The 21,472-nt window shown below is 42.5% G+C and overlaps 1 protein-coding gene across 1 annotated transcript in view; it reads right to left on the bottom strand.

Moving 5' to 3' along the window:
• Nucleotides 1-21,472, bottom strand: part of LOC115105135 (receptor-type tyrosine-protein phosphatase N2-like) — a 240,064-nt gene that overhangs the window by 134,183 nt on the left and 84,409 nt on the right. The window contains exons 7-10 of the mRNA XM_065006804.1: nt 21,216-21,256; nt 16,801-17,309; nt 13,535-13,621; nt 4,020-4,099 (exon numbers count right to left, since the gene is read on the bottom strand). Coding sequence (XP_064862876.1) covers nt 4,020-4,099; nt 13,535-13,621; nt 16,801-17,309; nt 21,216-21,256 — 717 coding nt within the window. The remainder of the gene's footprint in view (nt 1-4,019; nt 4,100-13,534; nt 13,622-16,800; nt 17,310-21,215; nt 21,257-21,472) is intronic.

The raw sequence follows: 21,472 nt of genomic DNA, 5'->3' as shown, positions 1-21,472 counted from the left end.
CTTTAATGACACATTGCAACATTGTTTTTTACAGCTTGGTCTGCAAGTCATCAAAACTTGAATCAATCATTTCCCGCACGCACGCACGCACGCACGCACACACACACACACACAATAGCCTAATAGTTTTGATAAAGCAGCCGCCTTATCTTTTGTTTTCTAGCCATGCGGGGATTAGTGAGCACAGGTCTTTGTCCACCAGTTTTCCAGAACACAAGACCTAGTAGCTCTTACCTTCACTAATACAGTGAAACCTCCCATCATGCTTTTCACTCCTTCTACCAGTAAGAACCCATAGCCAAAAGATGGCAATACTTTCATTGAGGTAGCAAATCTCCTCCTCTTTATACTGGGCTCTGGTTAAAAGTAGTGCACTATATAGGGAATAGGGTTCCATTTGGGGTGCACCTTTTCTTTCAATGAGATCTCTACCGATAAGAAGTATTTTCAATGGGACCTTTCTCTCCCTATAAGATGGCTTTTCCATTACATATGTGACCCGTTTCAGGAAACTAGGGTCACTACTTCACAGGAGAGCTGTTTGAACATACATTTTTTTTTTTTATCAAAATGCGTTTTTTGGCAGAAATGCCTTCTCAAACATGTGAACTTTCATATGCCTTAACAAACTTGTATGCCATCTGTAAATACGAATAAACTTAAATTACGAACCTAGTTGGTTTAGCCACAGAAAAGGCTGTCAACCTTCCCGCTAGTGGGCTGGACATGCCAAGAGGTTAGTTTAGATTGGCCTGCCATATAGCACGCTTCTGCCTATTTGAGCTGGTCAGTATGTGTCGGTAATCCTGTCTGATGCTGCTTTTTTTATGTATCGCGTAGTAAAAGTGCAGAAGCCTAATGTCAAATTAAAGTGTACTGTTAGCTAGCTAATGTTAGCTGGCTCACTAGCTAACGTTACGTGTATGCTCTCCACTTTCTGGAGGATCGAGTTTTGAAATCAGTAGAGTTCGAGTATGATAGCTACGGAGCTGGAGAAAACACCCGTCTCCGTATTACATCTTCAAGCTAACGGCAACCATGGCAAACGTTGCCGTTAAAATTCTACCTTGTTTATTCTACTATTCTAACTCCCAGCAATAAGTTTAGACTGAGTTCTCAATTATTTTGTCATTTTTGGAAAGTGATCCACGGGCCTACAAAAGGGAGAGAGGGGGCAGTTGCCCATCCCTGTACTATACATTGCCCAACTGAAACAGTGTGACTGTCTAAGAGGGATATATAAGTATTCCTCCTGCCATTGTAAAAGACACGCTACTTGCTTAGTGAGTACCACTTCCTCCTGATTCGGCCCATACCTGCCGTGAACTTCCGACCTCTGCCTTGCTAGTATACGTGACCGCCCTCCCTCAAGTGTCTTAGCTGATCGCATCACCTCAAAAGCTAGCTAAGGAAGCAACGCAAGCGGGACACTTAAGGCTGAGGAGTAAGTTTCACACATCCCCCCATGTGTTACACTATGTACCGCTCAGTCAGTCAGTCATTGGTATTCTGGTCGGTCGGATTCATAATTCATCAATAGTGGTCAGGATGCTGATCATGTCGACTTAACATTTGGTCTGACATTTCAGCCCGAACTCGCTGCTGTCATTAGCTCTCCCCCCACGATGACTAATCAACAGTCGAATCACTCCACATAGACACGGACAGACGCACACCAGCGTGGAAGCATGAAAGCATATATGCGCACACACACACACACACACACACACACACACACACACACACACACACACACACACACACACACACACACACACACACACACACACACACACACACACACACACACACGGAGACATCTCAAACCGAGTACTGATAGACGTACCCATAGGGGTCTACAGCACTAGAATTGGGGAGTGACGGTTATTCTGGTGCTTGCACAATCACAGCTTCGATACACATGTAGCACCAACCAATCCAGACACCTTTTCATCATCTTTCAGACTCAAGTCACACACAACCCCAAGCCCTGAACCCACCCCCCTTACTGAAAAACACGTGAACTTATGTGAAGTTAATGTAATAACATGGATCTACATGTGAAAACATGATCTCGTGTGAAATAAATGTGACAACATGGGATTGCAACATTTCAAGTTTTTCACAATTGTAGTTCAACATGTGAGAGAGAGATTTTCACATGTAAAAGTTTGTGAAAGTGCAATTGTCACATGTTATTCTCCTCACATGTGAAAAGGTGGTACTAACATGTAAACTCTCAATTTAATACAACATATGGTTTCACAGGTGAACAACTGACCTCACATGTGAAAAAGAAAAAAATCGGAAAATATCACCTGTTTGGGAATGAAAATGACATGGGGGTTTTCAAGTAAGTGGTACACTGTTCAGCTAAAATAGTGTAAACAAATCTTTAATCAATGAGAATATGATTCTATTTAACATGATCACTTATTACTGACTTTTCAATATGATCCCACCTGAGATTTGAGCTCCCAACCTCTGGATTTAGGGTATTATCTTTCTGCAGCGCTGCAAAGTCTATAGCATTTCTCTACACATTTATCACCCATAATACATCTCTGCACTTAGAAAAAGAGTGTCATCTGCACTTCTATTTTAGTTGTCCATTAATCTGACTATTCTCTCATCATTGATTTCATTAGCAAATGTAGGGTTTTTCTGTATAGTTGTCTAATGTTGGTGGGTAATATTATTCTGTTTAGTGTTATCTCTCAATTACTATGATAAATATAATGTTTTTTCTTTTGTGTGTTTTTTTTTTTAACAAAGCTGAGATTGACTTTAAAGTCCAAAGTGTAGGGACACAGGTGAAATCAGTTATTGACACAAACATGGTGGCGTAGCAGGAAGATCAGAATGCCGTGAAAGAAGAAGCTGGGAGTTCAAAATCCCAGGTGAGGACACGTTGAACAATAATTAGTCTACACATACACTATGTAATCACGTATGTCAAAAGTGGGTCAAATGTGCCAATTGTAAAACACGGTGACCGCGTGACATTCTGGGGAGATCCTAACTGCTGTTTCTTTTGCAGGACATTACCTGTGAAAATTCATATGAAAAATACTGTGAAATGGGTGAAGATTTGAAAACACACGTTAAAGGTTATGTGATCACATTCGAAAAACCACATTTGGAACTTCATGTCATTCAAATCATTGCATGTGAAGTGTTCCAAAAACACATGATTTCACATGGCTTTTCCGTAAGGGCCTTCTTCCTATTTCCTAGTGTTGTTGTAGCATCTCTGTAAATGGATAGGACAGAAACCAACCACTATAGACCACCCAATAATACATCAGGAGAGTGGTGCCAAATTCCACTGAATGAAACAACAGCACATTTTGGCCAATATAAAAAGGCTCCATGTGGTTTGTGTTAGTGTCATTACTGTTGTTGTTCCAACCCCAATGTTATTGACTGTTGCTCGCTGCTTCTCAAAGTCATTTCCAGCCGAAGCAAGGGCGTCACACTCCCTTGTTGATCAAGTTCAGACAATGCCAGCGGTGCGGTGTAGTGTAATGTGGTGCGGGAGCGATGTATACTGAAATAACAAATCCCCCCCCACTCTCATCATGACACCTTTCTATCAGACCACATCAAACTGCCTGGCTTTACGGCGAGCTTGTCTGAGCCTGTCCGTCAGTCTAGCAGATGTGCGAGGAGAGCAGATGAAGCCCATCCAGGGTCACCCTCTACATCCCAAATGGCACCGACTCCCTTTATAGCGCACTCCTTTTGACCAGAGAGTGCACTGAATAGGGAATCGGCTGCCATTTGGGCCACCGCCTAAGTATCTGAGTAGGACACGCTTGTCATCCTGTGTGAAACACAAACATGACAAAATATTTGTGCGAATCAATGATCAACTCTGCTTTGAGACGATCAGAGGTTTTACTGTGACTTCCCTCAATGGTGAAACCAATAAATGATGATGAGCACGATATAGGTAATGATTAGTGGGTGGATTTGGGATAATATCGACGGGTGCAAATGAGAGAGAGTGGTCGTACCTGCAACGTGGGCAAGATCTGCAGTGCTGACATTATGAGGGTTGGAGCCCACCCTGAAGGTCACAGCTGGACCCAGCACTCTGAAATATAGAAGCAAAAGAGGAAAAGCTAGCTACACCCCCAAAACTCAGTTTTCTTCAATTCAACCGCAGACCGAGGTAGAAAAAGACTGAGAGACAGAGGACTAGAGTGGAGTAGAGTGGAGAGCAGAGAAAGACAGAGTGACTCCCTGAGAGCTTCAGCTACCAGCAAGCTTCAAATCATCTAACATCTTTAATAGCAGCCAGTGGAGGGGGGTTGTTTTCTCTTTCTGTTTGAATTTGAACAAAACACCAAACATGAACGCGTGGCACTGTACTGCAGCTGAGAACCTTCACTTTGCCGCTCTGGCTACCCGTCTATTTGCCCCCTATGTCCCCACTGTCGAGCTAGTAAACTGAACACACTCCTCGCTCTCCAGTGCAGTATATATGTTTAACTATGCTAATCATGGCCAAAATAGAAACTAACCAGACTGGACGGGATGAAGAAACTCCCTACAGTCACAGTAAAACAAAAATATCTACAGAAGCATAGTCCCAACGTCAGCAACAATCCCAACAGAGAAGAATCCTTCTCTGAGACCAATAGGCAGAAAGCCAACAGCAATTGGTAAAATAAAATATATTCTGCAGGGTTTAATGGTGGTGTGACAAACTTTAGGTCTAATGTACAATCCAGGGCGTTGTTGTATTGCAATACATTTGATATACTATGGTACTAAGGTCTTTTACATCTTACCAGGGAGAAAACCTTTTGCCTGATTACAATATTATGATTCACAAGCCGTTGAATCGAAACAGTATTGCAAAAAGAGCTATCACGGTATCTCTGACGAGGAGGAGTAGTAAGGATCGGAGGACCAATGCGCAGCGTGGTACGTGTTCATGCTCTTAACTAAAACACGGAAACAAAACAATAAACGACAGGTGAAATAACCAACCCAAGAACAGTTCCGTGTGGACACACAGACACAGAAAATAAACACCCACGAAACACAAGTGGGAACAGGCTACCTAAGCATGATTCTCAATCAGAGACAACTAACGACACATGCCTCTGATTGAGAACCATACCATACCAGGCCAAACGCAAAACACAACATAGAAAACGGAACATAGACAACCCACCCAACTCACGCTCTGACCATACTAAAACAAAGACATAACAAAGGAACTAAGTTCAGAACGTGACACTTACGGCCCTATATAGTACTTTAGTACCTTTGTTTCTATCAAGAACATAAAAGGGTTCTTTGGCTGTCCCCATCGGAGTACCCTTTGAAGGACCCTTTTTGGTTCCAGGTAGAACCCGTTAAAGCTCCATGTAGAAGTTCAATTCCTTTCCACAGAGGGTTCTACATGGAACTCAAAATAGTTAAACCAAAAAGGGTTATCCTATGGGGACAGCTGAAGAACCCTTTAGGAGCCCTTTTTTTTAAAAAGAGTGTAGAGCAGTGGTTGAGGGGAAAAGTCAGAATCCCAGGAAGCGTGAGGTGTGAAGGGGCATCGTTAGGTGAAGTGACACCCCGCCTCCCCACTATGACCCTCATAAACCACCTTTATTCAGACTGTATCCCAGATGGCATCCTATTCCCTATATAGTGCACTACTCTTGTCCGTAACCCTATGGGCCCTGTTCAAAAGTGATGCACTACGTAGGGAATAGAGTGCCATTTGGGATGAATTTTAAGTCATTTTTCACCCGTTGTGTTTGGCCTTGGAAGTCTAGTTACTTCCAGCCTCAGTGTATAAACTGGGGGGAGATCCATCATCACACTGCCAGCCTACTGTAACCCAGCCTGAGAGAAAACTATCCGTCACAGCCACCATCGGAGACATGGGTTACGTCTCAAATAGCACCCTAATCTCTATATAGTGCACACCTTCACTATATAGGGAATAGTGTGCCTTTTGGGATGCAATCAGGGGCATAGCTTTGAATGAGCATTGAATTAGCAACTTTCCTCACTGTTAAACCCGTTTAATGCCTTCCAGGGTTCAACATTAACGCTTGTCCACTTGCAAGTAAAACAAATTGTCGGACAAGCAGATTATAGATTTAAATTGTCCAAATGGCCACAACTGCAGGATATATAATACTTGGGATCAGAGACCAGCAGCCTTCCATTGTCAATACCAGTCATAATAATGCATTTTATTTTGTGAAGTGGTTCCTTGCATGATACAACACAACTTTCTGTCACCGTTTTGGCTTTTTTTCTTCTTTTTTTTGACAAGTGACTGAGCTTTATGACATGTAAAAAATCTGTTCTACTCCTCTGATGGACAACCCAACTAACAACAAAGGTTCCCACAACTTTAGAGAATGTTCCCTTAAAAGTGTCATTAGGTCACTAACTAAAGTCTTCACAGGAATGTTCCCGTAACGTACAAGGAATATTTCCAAGAGACCATTCCCTTAATGTCAAATAGATCATACCCAGAATGTGGTTGTTCTAGACATGTTTCTTGAGAATGTAGCAAAAGCATTCATGTACCAGTTTTCGGTGGGTTAGGAGAATATTCCATCAACGTCCCACCACAGAACATGGCTGCCATGTTCTCAGAACATAAGTTATTCATGTTCTAGAGACGTCTACAGACGTTTCATGGGAATGTTGCAAAACCATTTGTGCCCCCTCCCCCCAAAAAAACATTACAGATCACGTCTTGTTACAGAGCCAATTAAGGCCCTTGTCTGTTGGCAAGGTTAGGGATACTCACACACAGTGCTTTTAAAACACAGTGTTTTAAATGTACATGATGGCATTGTGCATGTTCAATTATTTAGTAATCATTACTCAATATGTCCTCACCCGGGATTTGAACTCACAACCTCTTGGTTGACGGTAGTCCGATCGTCCTGCTACGACCATGTTCGTGTAAGGAATATTCTCCTAACCCTCTGGACACAGGAATGTTCCTGCAACATTCTCATGAAACGTGTCTAGAACATTCATATCTTGTATTCTGAGGACGTGACAACCATGTTCTGTGCATGTTCGGTGGAATATTCTCTTAACTCTCAGAAAACTGGACGCTTGAATGTTCTTCTGTTTGCTCTGTCAAATGTTAATGTTTTCACAATCTGTCCCACATTCTTCCTGGTGCCAATGGTCTGCCAGGAATTTACGTAGATGCATCTGAAATGAAACGGTTGTGTTTCTCTTCCTAAAAATAATTGTCTAAATAGACTCTGGAAAAAACAGTACTTCATGGATGATTGAGTTGGATAAGTTATCTATCAAAACTCTACTGGTGTTCTTGTGTAATCGAATGGGGTTTATACGCTCAGTGCTCATATTAGCTCAGTTGAGGGAAGTGTGTGTGTGTTTGTTTATGCACGTGTTCGTCCGCGTGTCTGCGTGTACACGTGTTCGCGCTTGTGCAGACATTGTGTGTGTGTGACACAAATCAAATGTTATTTGTCACATGCGCCAAATACAACAGGTGTAGACCTTCCTGTGAAATGCTTACTTACAAGCCCAACAATGCAGTTAAGAAAATAGAGTTAAGAAAATATTTACTAAATAAGCTAACATTGAAAAAAAGGAACAAAATGAAATAACAATAACGAGGCTATATACAGGGGGTACACCGAGTCAATGTGCGGGGGTACAGGTTTATCTCTCTCTCTGTCTCTTAGTCTCTGTGTGTGTGTGAGTGTGAGTGTGAGTGTGTGTGTGTGTGTGTGTGTGTGTGTGTGTGTGTGTGTGTGTGTGTGTGTGTGTGTGTGTGTGTGTGTGTGTGTGTGTGTGTGTGTGTGTGTGGGTCCATCAGTTCACCAGGTTCAGTTCAGTTCAGCGTACCTCAGTGTCTGAGGAGGCCACTCCCCCTAGTGTATATGATCAGTAAAACATTTACGTCATCTCGGTAGAGCAAAGAACATCAGCATGGGCAAGGTAAAGTGCTGTTTTTATACATAACAGTATCCAATGTAGAAACTTAAATCCCATCCAAAACAAGCACCCCGAAGCTAAACCACCTCATTTGTATTATGATAATCTTTTCATATGGCTCGTATTCTCTCCTCTATGGAGTATCTCTTTTCACCTCATTCAATCTCATGCCGTACGCATACAGAGAGAGAAGCTTGAAATTGTGCACTACATAGGCAATAGGGTTCCATTTGGGACGTAACTGTGGTCTCAGTGTGTTCTGACCCTCACTAGCAGCCAGAGTTGGCTCACATTGAGACGGGTGCTTTCATAGTCTCACCTGCTGAGCATACTGGAGAGAAACACAATGAGCTCCGGCTCACATCACAGGCAAACAGACGCCCATCATTACTCAATAAATATGCTTCTAACACAGCGCATTTAGTCCAAAAGGAGGGAAAAACAGTGCAGACAAAGGATACATTAGTAGGCATCTATATCTCTGTATATCAGTCTCCTGGAACAGAATAGATAGGAGCTAGCTATCATCTCGGTGTGGTATAATAGAGCCAGTCTGGAGATGCACGACTCAACCTCATAAAACCTTGGCACACACACTGCAGCCAGCCATGTCAATGCCTCTCCTTTAGAGAGCAAAATTATTAATTTAGAACTGTTTCTAAAATCAAGTGTATTGAAAAAAATATAAACGCATCATGTAAAGTGTCCCATGTTTCGTGAGCTGAAATAAAAGATCCCAGAAATTTTCCATATGCACAAAAAGCATATTTTTCTCAAATTGTGTGCACAAATTTGTTTCCATCCCTGTTAGTAAGCATTTCTCCTTTGTCAAGATAATCCATCCATCTGACAGGTGTGACATATCAAGAAGCTGGTTAACTTCTTCGGGTTAGGGGGCAGTATTTGGAAGTTTGGATGAATGAGGTGCCCAAAGTAAACTACGTGACACTCAGGCCAGAAGCTAGGATAGGCATGTAATTGGTAGTATTGGATAGAAAACACTCTAACGTTACCAAAACTGTTCAAATAATGCCTGTGAGTATAACAGAACTGATATAGCAGGCGAAAACCCGAGGACAATCCATCCAGAATTGGCTTTTTTCAGCTCACCCCTGATTACTATGGCTGTGAATGGGAATATAAAAGGAACACCTCCCAGATTGCAGTTCCTAGGACTTCCACTAGATGTCAACAGTCTTTAGAAAGAGTTTTAGGCTTGTTTTTTGAAAAACTAGCTAGAATTTGTAGTTTTAGTAAGTGGCTTCCATTTTGGCTGTAGTGTTTGTTGCACGTTCCGGTGATGGCGCGTACTTCGTTATTTATCTCCAGTAATTGTCTCCGGTATTCTCCGTCTTAACTTTTATCGTTTATTTACTTATTAGAGTACCTGAGGATTGATTAGGAACGTTGTTTGATATGTTTGGAAGAAGTTTATTGGTAATTTATGGGATTAATTTGTATGCATTTTGAACGAGGGAAACCGGTGGATTATTGAGTCAAGTGCGCCAATGAAACTGACTTTTTTGGGATATAAAGAAGGACTTTATCGAACAAAAGGACCATTTGTTATGTAGCTGGGACCCTTGTGATTGCAACCAGATGAAGATCTTCAAAGGTAAGTGATTTATTTTATCTGACTTTCGTGACACCTCTGCTTGGTTGGAAATGTATGTAATGCTTTTGTGTGCGGGGTGCTGTCCTCAGATAATCGCATGGTGTGCTTTCGCTGTAAAGCCCTTTTGGAATCTGACAAAGGGGCTAGATTAACAAGAAGTTAAGCTTTTAAATGATGTATGACACTTGTATTTTCGTGAATGTTTAATATTACAAAGGAATACTGAGTATTTCTGTCTGTAATAAATCCCTTTTGTGGAGAAAAACTCATTCTAACTGGCTGGGCCTGGCTCCCGAGTGGGTGGGCCTATGCACACCCAGGCCCACCCATAGATTATTGCCTAATGAATGCATTTCAATTGACTGATTTCCTTACATGAACTGTAACTCAGTAAAATAATTGAAATTGTTGAATGTTGCGTTTATATTTTTGTTCAGATTATATATATATATATATATATATATATATATATATATATATATATATATTAAGCAACCTCTTTTGTCCAACACGATTTACAGTCACACGTGCATTCATTTCATTTTTATATCGTTGGCCCCAGCGGGTCCTTGGCAATGCAAGTGCCATGCTTGTACTGAGACACACAGGACCAAAATGTAGATAATGTCATCTTCAACTCACAAATAATGGTACTAAGCACCTGAATAGCTGTGGGAATTTATAGAAACAAGGCATACTGTTTGCGTCTCTGGCATCTTTCATATGATACTGTTCTGTGAGAAGTAACCAGACTTGCCTTCTCCTGGAGTAGAGGCTTGAAAGGCTTTTCAGACTCAGTTTGTACATGTCTTCTCTGCCTCCTATGGCCTGGTTCCAGCAGCACAGAACTACCATGAGAAACTAGCGGGGTTCAAGGATAGTTCACCTAGTCAATAAAACATTAACACTGCTATCTCTCTCCAGTGGGATTCTGTGTGAGTGAGTGTGTGTGCGCGCATGTGTGTGAGTGCAGGTGTCCGTGTGTTTATGCATGTGTGCTAGTGTCCGTGTATTAATGCGTATGTGCATGCGTGAGCACATGTGTGTGTGTGCATACTTATGTACTTGCGCGTGTGAACGTGTGTGTTTCTCATGTGTTTTCACAAAAAAAGACCATATTATTAAGAACCATGACTGTTTTTTAAATGTGTTTAGAGCCATCAACAACAATAAGGCAGTGATGTGGCAGGGAAGCACAGCTAAGAGCTGCCCAGTGACACAAGCCTTCCCGGACGAGCTAAACTACTTCTATGCTCGCTTCGAAGCAAATAACACTGAAACATGCATGAGAGCACCAGCTGTACCGGAAGACTGTGTGATCATGCTCTCCCCAGCCAATGTGAGTAAGACCTTTAGACAGGTCAACATTCACAAGGCCGCAGGGCCAGACGGTTTACCAGGACGTGTATGCGTGCATGCGCTGACCAACTAGCAAGTGTCTTCACTGACATTTTCAGCCTCTCTCTGTCCAAGTCTGTAATACCAACATGTTTTTTGGCAGACCACCTTAGTGTGCCCAAGAACACTAAGGTAACCTTCCTAAATTACTACCGAACCATAGCATTCACGTCTGTAGCCATGAAGTGCTTTGAAAGGCTGGGCATGGCTCATATTAACACCATCATCCCAGAAACCCTAGACCCACTCCAATTTGCATATTGCCCCAAAAGATCCATAGATGATGCAGTCTCTACTGCACTCCACACTGCCCTTTCCCACCTGGACAGAAGGAACACCTATGTGAGAATGCTATTCATTGACTACAGCTCAGCATTCAACACCATAGTACCCTCAAAGCTCATCAATAAGCTAAGGACCCTGGGACTAAACACCTCCCTCTGCAACTGGATCCTGGACTTCCTAAGGGCCGCTCCCAGGTGGTAAGGGTAGGTAACAACACATCCGCCACGCTGATCCTCAACACAGGGGCCCCACAGGGGTGCGTGCTCAGCCCCCTTCTGTACTACCTGTTCACTCATGACTGCACGGCTAGGCACGACTCCAACACCTTCATTAAATTTGCCGATGACACAACAGTGGCAGGCCTGATCACCCACAACGATGAGGCAGCCTATAGGGAGGAGGTCAGATACCTGGCCGTGTGGTGCCAGGACAACAACCTCTCCCTCAACCTGATCAAGACAAAGGAGATGATTGTGGACTACAGAAAAAAAGAGGGCTGAGCACGCCTCCATTCCCATCGACGGGGCTGTAGTGGAGCAGGTTGAGAGCTCCAAGTTCCTTGGTGTCTACATCGCCAACAAACTAACATGGTCCAAGCACACCATGACAGTTGTGAAGCGGGCACGGCAAAACCTATTCCCCCTCAGGAGACTGAAAAGATTTGGCATGGTTCCTCAGATCCTCAAAAGGTTTTACAGCTGCATCATCGAGAGCATCCTGACTGGTTGCATCACTGCCTGGTATGGCAACTGCTCGGCCTCCGACCGCAAGGCACTACAGAGGATAGTGCGAACAGCCCAGTACATTACTGGGGTCAAGCTTCCTGCCATTCATGACCTCTATACCAGGCGGTGTCAGAGGATGGCCCTGAAAATTGTCAAAGACTCCAGCCACCTGGACTGTTCTAGACTGTTCTCTCTGCTACCACACGGCAAGCGGTACCAGAGCGCCAAGTCTAGGTCCAAGAGGCTTCTAAACAGCTTCTACCCCCAGGCCATAAGACTCCTGAACATCTAGTCAAATGGCTACCCAGACTATTCACGTGCCCCCCCTTCCCCACACCACTCTATGTTGTCATCTATGCATAATCACTTCAAATAATTCTACCTACATGTACATACTACCTCAACTAACCAGTGCCTCCGCACATTGACTCTGTACAGGCACCCCGCTGTATATATTGTTATTTTATTACTGCTCCTCTTTAATTACTTATTTTTTGAAGCTGCATTGTTAGTTAGAGCCTCGTAAGTAAGCATTTCACTGTAAGGTCTACACCTGTTGTATTCAGCGCATTTGACTAACACAATTTGATTTGATTTGATGTGAACCCAACAGAATTCAATCCGGAATATGACCTGATCAAATGTCGTGCAATATATAGGGAATAGGCTTCCGTTTGGGAAGCATCCCATACAGTATGTGGAGGTAATTAGAGCTGATTTCTCTTTCCAGAGGAACACAAACACACAAAAGGTCGGAATAAGAAGGCTACGCACTCCGCTACTGCACTGCAGGGGCAGCTTCACACACAGTGCTTCCTTCACACACAGTGCTTCCCGTTTCTGGAGTCCTGGAAACCTTTATTCGGTTCCCTGAGCTTTACACTGGAGAAGAAGAAAAAAACATCTTCCTCTTCAGAATTTTAAATGGTCTTTTATTTTAGACAAGGGGTGTCAAATGTAATTCCCAGAGGGCCGCGTGTCTGCTGCTTTTCTGCAGTTGCTACATCCATTTCAGGACTTTAAAGTAAGGATATATAGCCATTGATTCTAGAAGAATATGAGTTATAAAATGCCTCATGAGCTTAGTGAATCTTTCTTACCCCACCTGAAACCAAAATATAAGCTTGTTTTACGCAAATGAATGTAATGTAAACGAAGTACCTGTAAACAAACACAGCTTCAAAACATCGTTTGAACTATCATTTCGATTTCATAGATGGTCAGTCCTTTCATCCATAGCTCCTTCTATGAATTTCAGAGTGGTTATATTTATCCAGCCCCATCGAGCTCGAGCTGTTCATCAAAACAGTGGCTTGGTTTTCACGTTGTTATTGTTTAAAATGCAGATTTCCTCTTGAAGACCTAGACAACCAGATGAGGGGAGTTTCTACCCAATCAATAACCTTCACTGATCAATCATGTACAAAGGAGTTTGACACCCCTGGTTTGAAGGTTATGTCGACAATACTTTCCAGTCCCACTTTTCGACAACAAAAAAACACAAGGTGTGTGTGCACTAGTGCATGGGTCCTGTGTGTCCTGTAATACATACGAGAGGTGGAGAATGTTGGCCACATGGAGGTTGATCCTCCGACCCACATGTTCCATCAGGTCCAGGCCCTGGTCAGAGGTGAGGGAGCTGGGGGGGAGGGCAGACAGAGAGAAAGCACGGTATCAGACATGAAGCTCCTTTATATTACAACCAACCAGTCACAGAACCGGCAGCAACCAGCCCTATTGGCATATCTGGGTTTCCACAAGCCACTGACATGTACATAAACTAACAAGACACACACAACCAAGCTCGCATACATACACAATGTATAGATGTGCACACACACGCATATTATAGATGTGCATGCATGCAGGCACACAAACGCAAGCACACACACAAACAGCCTTGCACCAGTGGAATAGGGATCAGGTGCCTCTTCTGGCTTGGTAAATAACCTGCATTTTCCAGCAATGAGACAAGCAGTAAGGTGCAAATGGAACCTGCGCGAGGTGTAATGACTGTATCATATAGGCGTTCTTCACTCTCTCTCACACACGCACACACACACACACACACACACACGCACACACACACACACACACACACACACACACACACACACACACACACACACACACACACACACACACACACACACACACACACACACACACACACACACACACACACACACACACACACACACACACACACAAGTAATAATGTGAAAATGTAATAGATGTGTGAAAGTGTAATGGCTCTATGATAAAGCCATACTCCATCTGAGGAAATCACCCAAGGCAACAGAGTCTGCATCCCACATGGCCCCCTATTCCCTACATAGTGCACTATTTTTGACCAGACTTTTGGGACCTGGTCAAAAGTGGGCACTGTGCAAGGAATAGGTTGTCATTTTGGACAGAGCAAGCAAAGCATTCGGTAGGCAGCTCTGTATGCAGGAAATGACAAGGCTAAACACAGATCGTTGGAGTTAAAGGTTATATATACACTACCTTCAGAAAGTATTCACACCCCTTGACTTTTTCCATATTTTGTAGTGTTACAAAGTGGGATTCAAATTGATGTAATTGTCCTTTTTGTTGTTGTCAATGATCTACACAAAAAACTCTGTAATGTCAAAGTGTTAGAAACATGCTAACATAAAAAGAAATATTCATTGGAGAAAAAAAACTACTATTTCTCGATTAGACAAGTATTCAACCCCCTGAGTCAATACATGTTAGAATCACCTTTGGCAACGATTACAGCTGTGACTCTTTCTGGGTAAGTCTCTAAGAGCTTTTACGATTTCTGGATTGCACAATATTTCAAACATTCTTCAAGCTCTCTTCAAGCTGTTCAGGGCAGAATAACAGATTTTTTACCTAGTCAGCTCAGGGATTTGATCTAGCAACCTTGCATTTACTGGCTCAACACTCTAACCACTAGGCTACCTGCCGCCCCAGTTAATAACTGCACCATACTCAATGGGATATTCAAAGTCTGTTTAATTTTAAAATAATAATTTCTACCAATAGATATCTTGGTTGAATCTCTGCTTGAAATTCACTGGTCGACTGAGGGACCTTACAGATAATTGTATGTGTGGGGTACAGTGATGGGGTAGTCATTTAAAAACAATGTTAAACACCATTGTTGCACACAGAGTCCGTCTTTGCAACTTATTATGTGACTTTTAAGCACATTTGTACTCCTGAACTTATTTAGGTTTGCCATAACAAAAGGGTTGTATAGACATTTTAGTGTTCCATTTTTCATTAACATTTTTAAAAACATAATTTCACATTGACATTATGGGGTATTGTGTGTCGATCAGTGACACAAAATCTAAATGTAATCCATTTTAAATGCAGGGTGTAAGAACAAAATCGAGAAAAAGTCAAAGGGTGTGAATACTTTCTGAAGGCACAGTACAGTATGTAGGCTGCACAATATAGCGTTTAAATTTTGTGTAATTTGGGTACACAATTTGAATTTGTCTAGCTTTTTGGGGGGTCTTTTGTCATATGTTTTGCCTTTAAAGGTTTTAAGGACTATTGTAATACTAAGATAATATTGGGCTAAAAATGACCATGCCAACCAATAACAATACACATAAATGTAAATCTAAACTGATGTGCATCCTCAGATAGTTTACTGGCCGGTTTACACATAATTGTAACATCCTCTAATAACGTTATTACATTTATCACCATGAGGCGCTCGATTTACTCTACCTTTAAGAAAGTGAAGATCTCTTTTTCTGTTTTGAGAGCTTTTGAAAGTTAAAGATTCAACCAAGTGATTCCAGACACGTTCGGCTCCCTCTGCGGTATTTCTAATAACTGGAGAGCTCTAGGAGTGACTTGGTTGTTGATGCTAGCACTTTTCCTCTTGGTTCTCTCTCTCCTCTCCCCCCCCATCTCATCCCAATCCTTCCTCCCATCCCCCCACCACAATGTCAGGAGCTGTCAGATAAGCAAGTTAGCCTGGCCCCACTGCGGGTGGGGAAGGAGATGGGTATAACAACTGCACAATCATCAGGTCTGCAGCAAACTCTGGAGACCACAGTAGGCAGGTTCCTGCTAGCTACAACAACATCGGGCTGGGGATGCAGGAACAGGGGGAGGAGAAGAAGGAAGAGAGAAAAGTATGTCTGGAAGGTGAACTGTTCCTCTTGTCTCCCCTGACTGTGTGTGTGTGCTCGCGAGTGTGGGCGCACGCAGTGGGGTTTCTGAGATGTCAAGCCCGGATGGCCGGTGGCGAGCGCCCCTCCCCAAGAAAGCGAGAGGCGTGCTGTTGAACAGGTAAAGGACAGCGCTCTGACACTCTCCCTGATCACGCCAGAAAGGGACTTGAAAAAGTGCCACAGGCGAAACACAGTCGATAGAAACCTATCTTGCGGTGTGAGGCTGAGCCGAGTGGAGGCTGACTGTGGTGCCCTTTGCTGACACCATATCATCATGAACACTGTAATTCAGTGCGGTAATACCCGCATACTGAAGGACTAATCGCCACAGCTATTGTGACCAAGTGCACCACCAAGGATATGAAGCGATCATTCTCTATAAAAAAGAAAACGTTTGTATATGTCGGTGTTGTTTTGAAAGATGTATGCTTTTTCAACAGTAGCATGAATTTAGGCAACAAAGATTGCTTCAGGCCTATTTTAACCACAGTATGCCCAACAATAAAAAATTATGAGGTGAAGAGAAAATAGGAAACACACAGAGCTGGCGATAACTGCTCATTGTGAAGTTAAAGTATAAATGCATACATTATGTTTGGTAAATAGCAGCAAGTATAATCTTCACCATACTCACGCTGTGTCTGTAATGATGTAGCCAAAGTCGCCGAGGTGGTTTTTCCCTCGATGTGCCTTTGAGTAAGCTTTGACCCCCATATGCACCACCTCCTCCTCCTCCTGGAGTTGCATGTCCTGTTTCTGTGGCTCTGCTAGGAGATTCTTCTTCTGTGGTTTATCTGCCAGGAGGTCTGTCTCAGTCTCCAGAGGAGGAGGAGCTTTGGTACCGTGGATCCACCTCTCCACCTCGGAGTCTACCATGGATTCAGAAGCCTGGACATCCATTGGTTGGTCTGGAGATCTATCCTCTCCTCCTATGGCCATGTTCCTCTCCTCCCATGGGTGTGGTACAGGCACCTGGCCCTGTGTGGTCCTGCTTCTCACATTCTCCAGACCCACTGTTCTCTGGCCCTCAAAAGAGGGGCCGCCTGCTGCCCCAGCACCATCAACCTCCATCTGGGCATCTGGCTCATCACTGAAGGGGTCCATATTGAGGTACTCCAACAGCTTAGTGACGAAGACTGGGTCCTGTGGTAGGATATGGCAACCATAGACATAGAATCACTTCTAAAATGGACACCGGTCCACGAATTTCAGACCCATTGACTTGAACGGGAAAAACCGCTCTAGTGATTCTATTTCTATGATAGCAACACAGGGATTAGACACTGGTGCTCTAACACCGCACTGTAAAAATGTAAAGTATTAAAACAACCTGATTGTGTAATGAAACCATAAAAAGTAGTGCACCTAAGCTGATATCTGGTGTTTGGAGGGTGTTGAAATGTAAACCAAATGTAAGTGTTCTAATACTCAGATTGTGTTTTAAAACAGAAATGTAGTACTCAGAAACACCCAAAGTTGTACTTCAACCTGAATATTGGTGTTTTTGAGAGTGCTGTGAAAACACTTTTTGGGGTTTCAGTGCATGTGAAAGGCAGAATCAACAAACTGTATTTCAACACCATAGTTGTATGAGAAACACAAATGGTTTACAGCCCTATTGATTGATGATAAGGGCCTTATTATGCTTTAATTGAACAGATTAGAAACAGGAGGGGCAGTAAGATGGTACATTTCGTTGATATGTACCATATATACTAAGAAATTATTCTGGGTTACATTGAAATGGACAAAAAAAAACAGTGCATTCGAAAAGTATTCAGATCCCTTGACTTTTTCCACATTTGGTAAATTAAAGCCTTATTCTAAAATGGATTAAATAAAACAATTTCCTCAGCAATATACACCCAATAACCCACAATGACTAAGCAAAAACAGCATAGAAAATGTGTTAAAGACAAAAAACTGAAATTCCTTATTTACATAAGTATTCAGAGCCTTTGCTATTAGACTCGAAATTGAGCTCAGGTGCATCCTGTTACAATTGATCATCCTTGAGATGTTTTTACAACTCGATTGGAGTCCACTTGTGGTAAATTCACTTAATTAGATATGATTTTGAAAAGGCATACAACTGTCTATATAAAGTTGACAGTGCATGTCAGAGCAAAAATCAAGCCACGAGGTCGAAGGAATTGTCAGTTGAGGTCCGAGACTAGATTGTGTCGAGGCACAGATCTTGTGAAAGGTACCAAAACATTTCTGCAGCATTGAAGGTCCCCAAGAACACAGTGGCCTCCATCATTCTTAAATGGAAAAAGTTTGAAACCACCAAGTCTCTTCCTAGAGCTGGCCGCCCCCGGCCAAACTGAGCAATCGAGAGAGATTGGGAGGTGACCAAGAACCCGATGGTCACTCTGACAGAGCTCTAGAGTTCCTCTGTGGAGATGGGAGAAGCTTACAGAAGGATAACTGCCTCTGCAGCACTCCACCAATTAGTCCTTTATGGTAGAGTGTCCAGATGGAAGCCACTCCTCAGAAAAAGGCACATGACAGCCCACTTGGAATTTGCCAAAAGGCACCTAAATACTCTCGGACCATGAGAAAAAAGATTCTCTGGTCTGATGAAACCAAGATTGAACTCTTTTGCTTGAATGTCAAGCGTCACGTCTGGAGGAAACCTGGCACCATCCCTACAGTGAAGCATGGTGGTTTCAGCATCATGCTGTGGGGATGTTTTTCAGCGGCAGGGCCTGGGAGACTAGTCAGGATCGAGGGAAAGATGAACGGAGCAAAGTACAGAGAGATCCTTGATGAAAACCTGCTCCAGAGTGCTCAGGACCTCAGGCTGGACCCTAAGCACACAGCCAAGACAACGCAGGAGTGGCTTCGAGACAAGTCTCTGAATGTCCTTGAGTGGTCCAGCCAGAGCCCGGACTTGAACCCGATCAAACATCATTGGAGAGACCTGAAAATAGCTGTGCAGCGATGCTCCCCATCCAACCTGACAGAGCTTGAGAGGATCCTGCACAGGATCAGAATGGGAGAAACTCCCCAAATTCAGGTGTGCCAAGCTTGTAGCGTCATAACCAGGAAGGCTCTAGGCTGTAATCGTTGCCAAAGGTGCTTCAACAAAGTACTGAGTAAAGGATCTGAATACTTATGTAAATGTGATATTTAATTTTTTTGTTCTTATATGTCAAAAAAAGAAAAAAGGGCTATTGTGTGTAGATTGATGAGGGAAAAAACTAACTATTTCATCCATTTTAGAATATCTGTAACCTAACAAAATGTGGACGAAGTCAAGGGGTCTGAACACTTTCCAAAGGCACTGTATACAAGTTGTGCAGAGCCCGTGGTCTAGCGGTAACCCACCCACTATAGACAGGTCATCCCTCTCCCCACCAGGGTTAGATTCCCGCTCCAACTCTTCAATCTTTTTCTCACACCTATCTGTATCCACTCTGTCATTTCATAACTGTGTCAAAATACACCCAAAATATATTAGAAGAAATGTATGCAAGACGTTTCAATATCATATCACCAAAATAATGTAAATCCAACTTACTATGTTGCTCAAAATGTAAGTATCTTTCATTAGGATAACTAAAGAGAGACAAAGGGATTGAACTCATTGGAAGTCTTTGGTTTAAATCTCTTTGCTTTTCCTCGTTTGCCACGTTCTTTCACAAATGTTGTATAAATGTTTGAAGAAAGAATATTACGCTTGTTGTGCTACGAGGTGTAATGGATCATGATGAACGGATATGAAAACCGTCAGGCAAATTGACCTTCAATGAGGACAGCAGCCATACCCACATTCATGACTACAGTATCAGTGGAAAATACAGTCCACAATTCCAGCAGATTACCTGCCAATTACTGCTGGTGGTTTGAACCCTGTGCTTGACTTTGCCTGCCAAAACGGTATTTAATATCAAATCGAACACATGAAACAACGGTAAACACTACGGTAGACACTTCAGATAATGGGATATACTTCTGCTCTAGACAGGATTCATAATGGTGTTTAGAAGAGTTAGAAGCACGTCAAACTCATTCCTTTTAGGACTGAGTGTCTGTGGTTTTTTTGCTCCTCCCTCCTCCCTCTGTGGGTTTTTGCTCCTCCCTCCTCCCACTAATTAGTAAAGAACTATCCTCACCTGGTTGTCTAGGGCTTAATTGAAAATAAATTACTAAAACCACTCCATGGAATGAGTTTGATACCCTGGCTCTATAGAGAGGAAACGAACGTCACCTTTAGAGAAGGCATCTAATTCTGCACTAAACAGGACTCGAAAAAACAAAAATAGTGTTTTCAACCTTTTCTTTTAGTGCTCCCAGTCCCTGGCATAATGTTGCACATCACTTGATTTCGCGGTGCTACCACTCACCATGTAATGTTTCAGAACATCTCAGGATGATGTGCATCCAATATTCCAGCCAAGTTAAGTTTCCGTCTCCTTCAAGTTGGCTGAAGCTCAGTTGCCACTCGTTTTGGTGTTACAAAGCACTCCATTTAAACCGTGTGCTATCTATTTTACTGCAAAGGTTTTGCTTTATAAGAAGAGCGAACCTATTCTTAAATTGAAGGGTTTTTGTTCCATGAGAAAATCATGTGTTTCCAGCAAGGCTGGGGCTTTAAAGAAGTAATTCATTGAAGGTTCAACGTGAACTCTCTTCTTTTCCTTCCTTTGTCGACATCATTCTGTTCAACAGATACAATGGTTTCAAAATGCTGACTGAAATGTCTACGCAAACACTAACTTCAATGATTTGTACCAGTACTGCTATACTACTGTTTCTAAAAAAGTTTAAAGAAGGGTTATTTTAAAGTTTACGCGAGCAAATATTTAATATGAAACAGATAGGAGAGAAAACACGTTTTACAAACCTTAAACATCCGCAGACGGATATTTATTTATTTATAAGAATCTCTTTGAAATCATAGTGAACAGATTGATATTCCTTCGGTTGAAGGTGGTAATTTACCTTCAAAAATGTCTTTCATTAGAGTTTTATATAGGCCTTTCATCAATGAGTGGCAATTGAAGAAGTGGTTGCTAAAAACATGACGTGGATTAGGCCTACCTTGTCGTCTGGCTCAGAGTCTGCATCCTCCATTGGTTGCCCTGTAAAAATCAGAATCCGAAAACATTCACAAGATAAAATACAAATTCCCATTGTTTTCCACAAAACAGTGGACAATTAAACTTGCTAAAGTAAAGGCCTTACGGCTAATAACCAAACAATCCAAAACTTTTTCACATAGGTTTTACTTTACTTTCACCCTGGTGATAAATGCAAGCGGACCTTTATGTCTGTCTGTTGACTCTTGTGCACAGTCC

Source organism: Oncorhynchus nerka, linkage group LG22, assembly GCF_034236695.1.
Source record: "Oncorhynchus nerka isolate Pitt River linkage group LG22, Oner_Uvic_2.0, whole genome shotgun sequence".
NCBI lineage: Eukaryota > Metazoa > Chordata > Actinopteri > Salmoniformes > Salmonidae > Oncorhynchus > Oncorhynchus nerka.
This window is presented reverse-complemented; position numbering and strand designations above follow the sequence as displayed.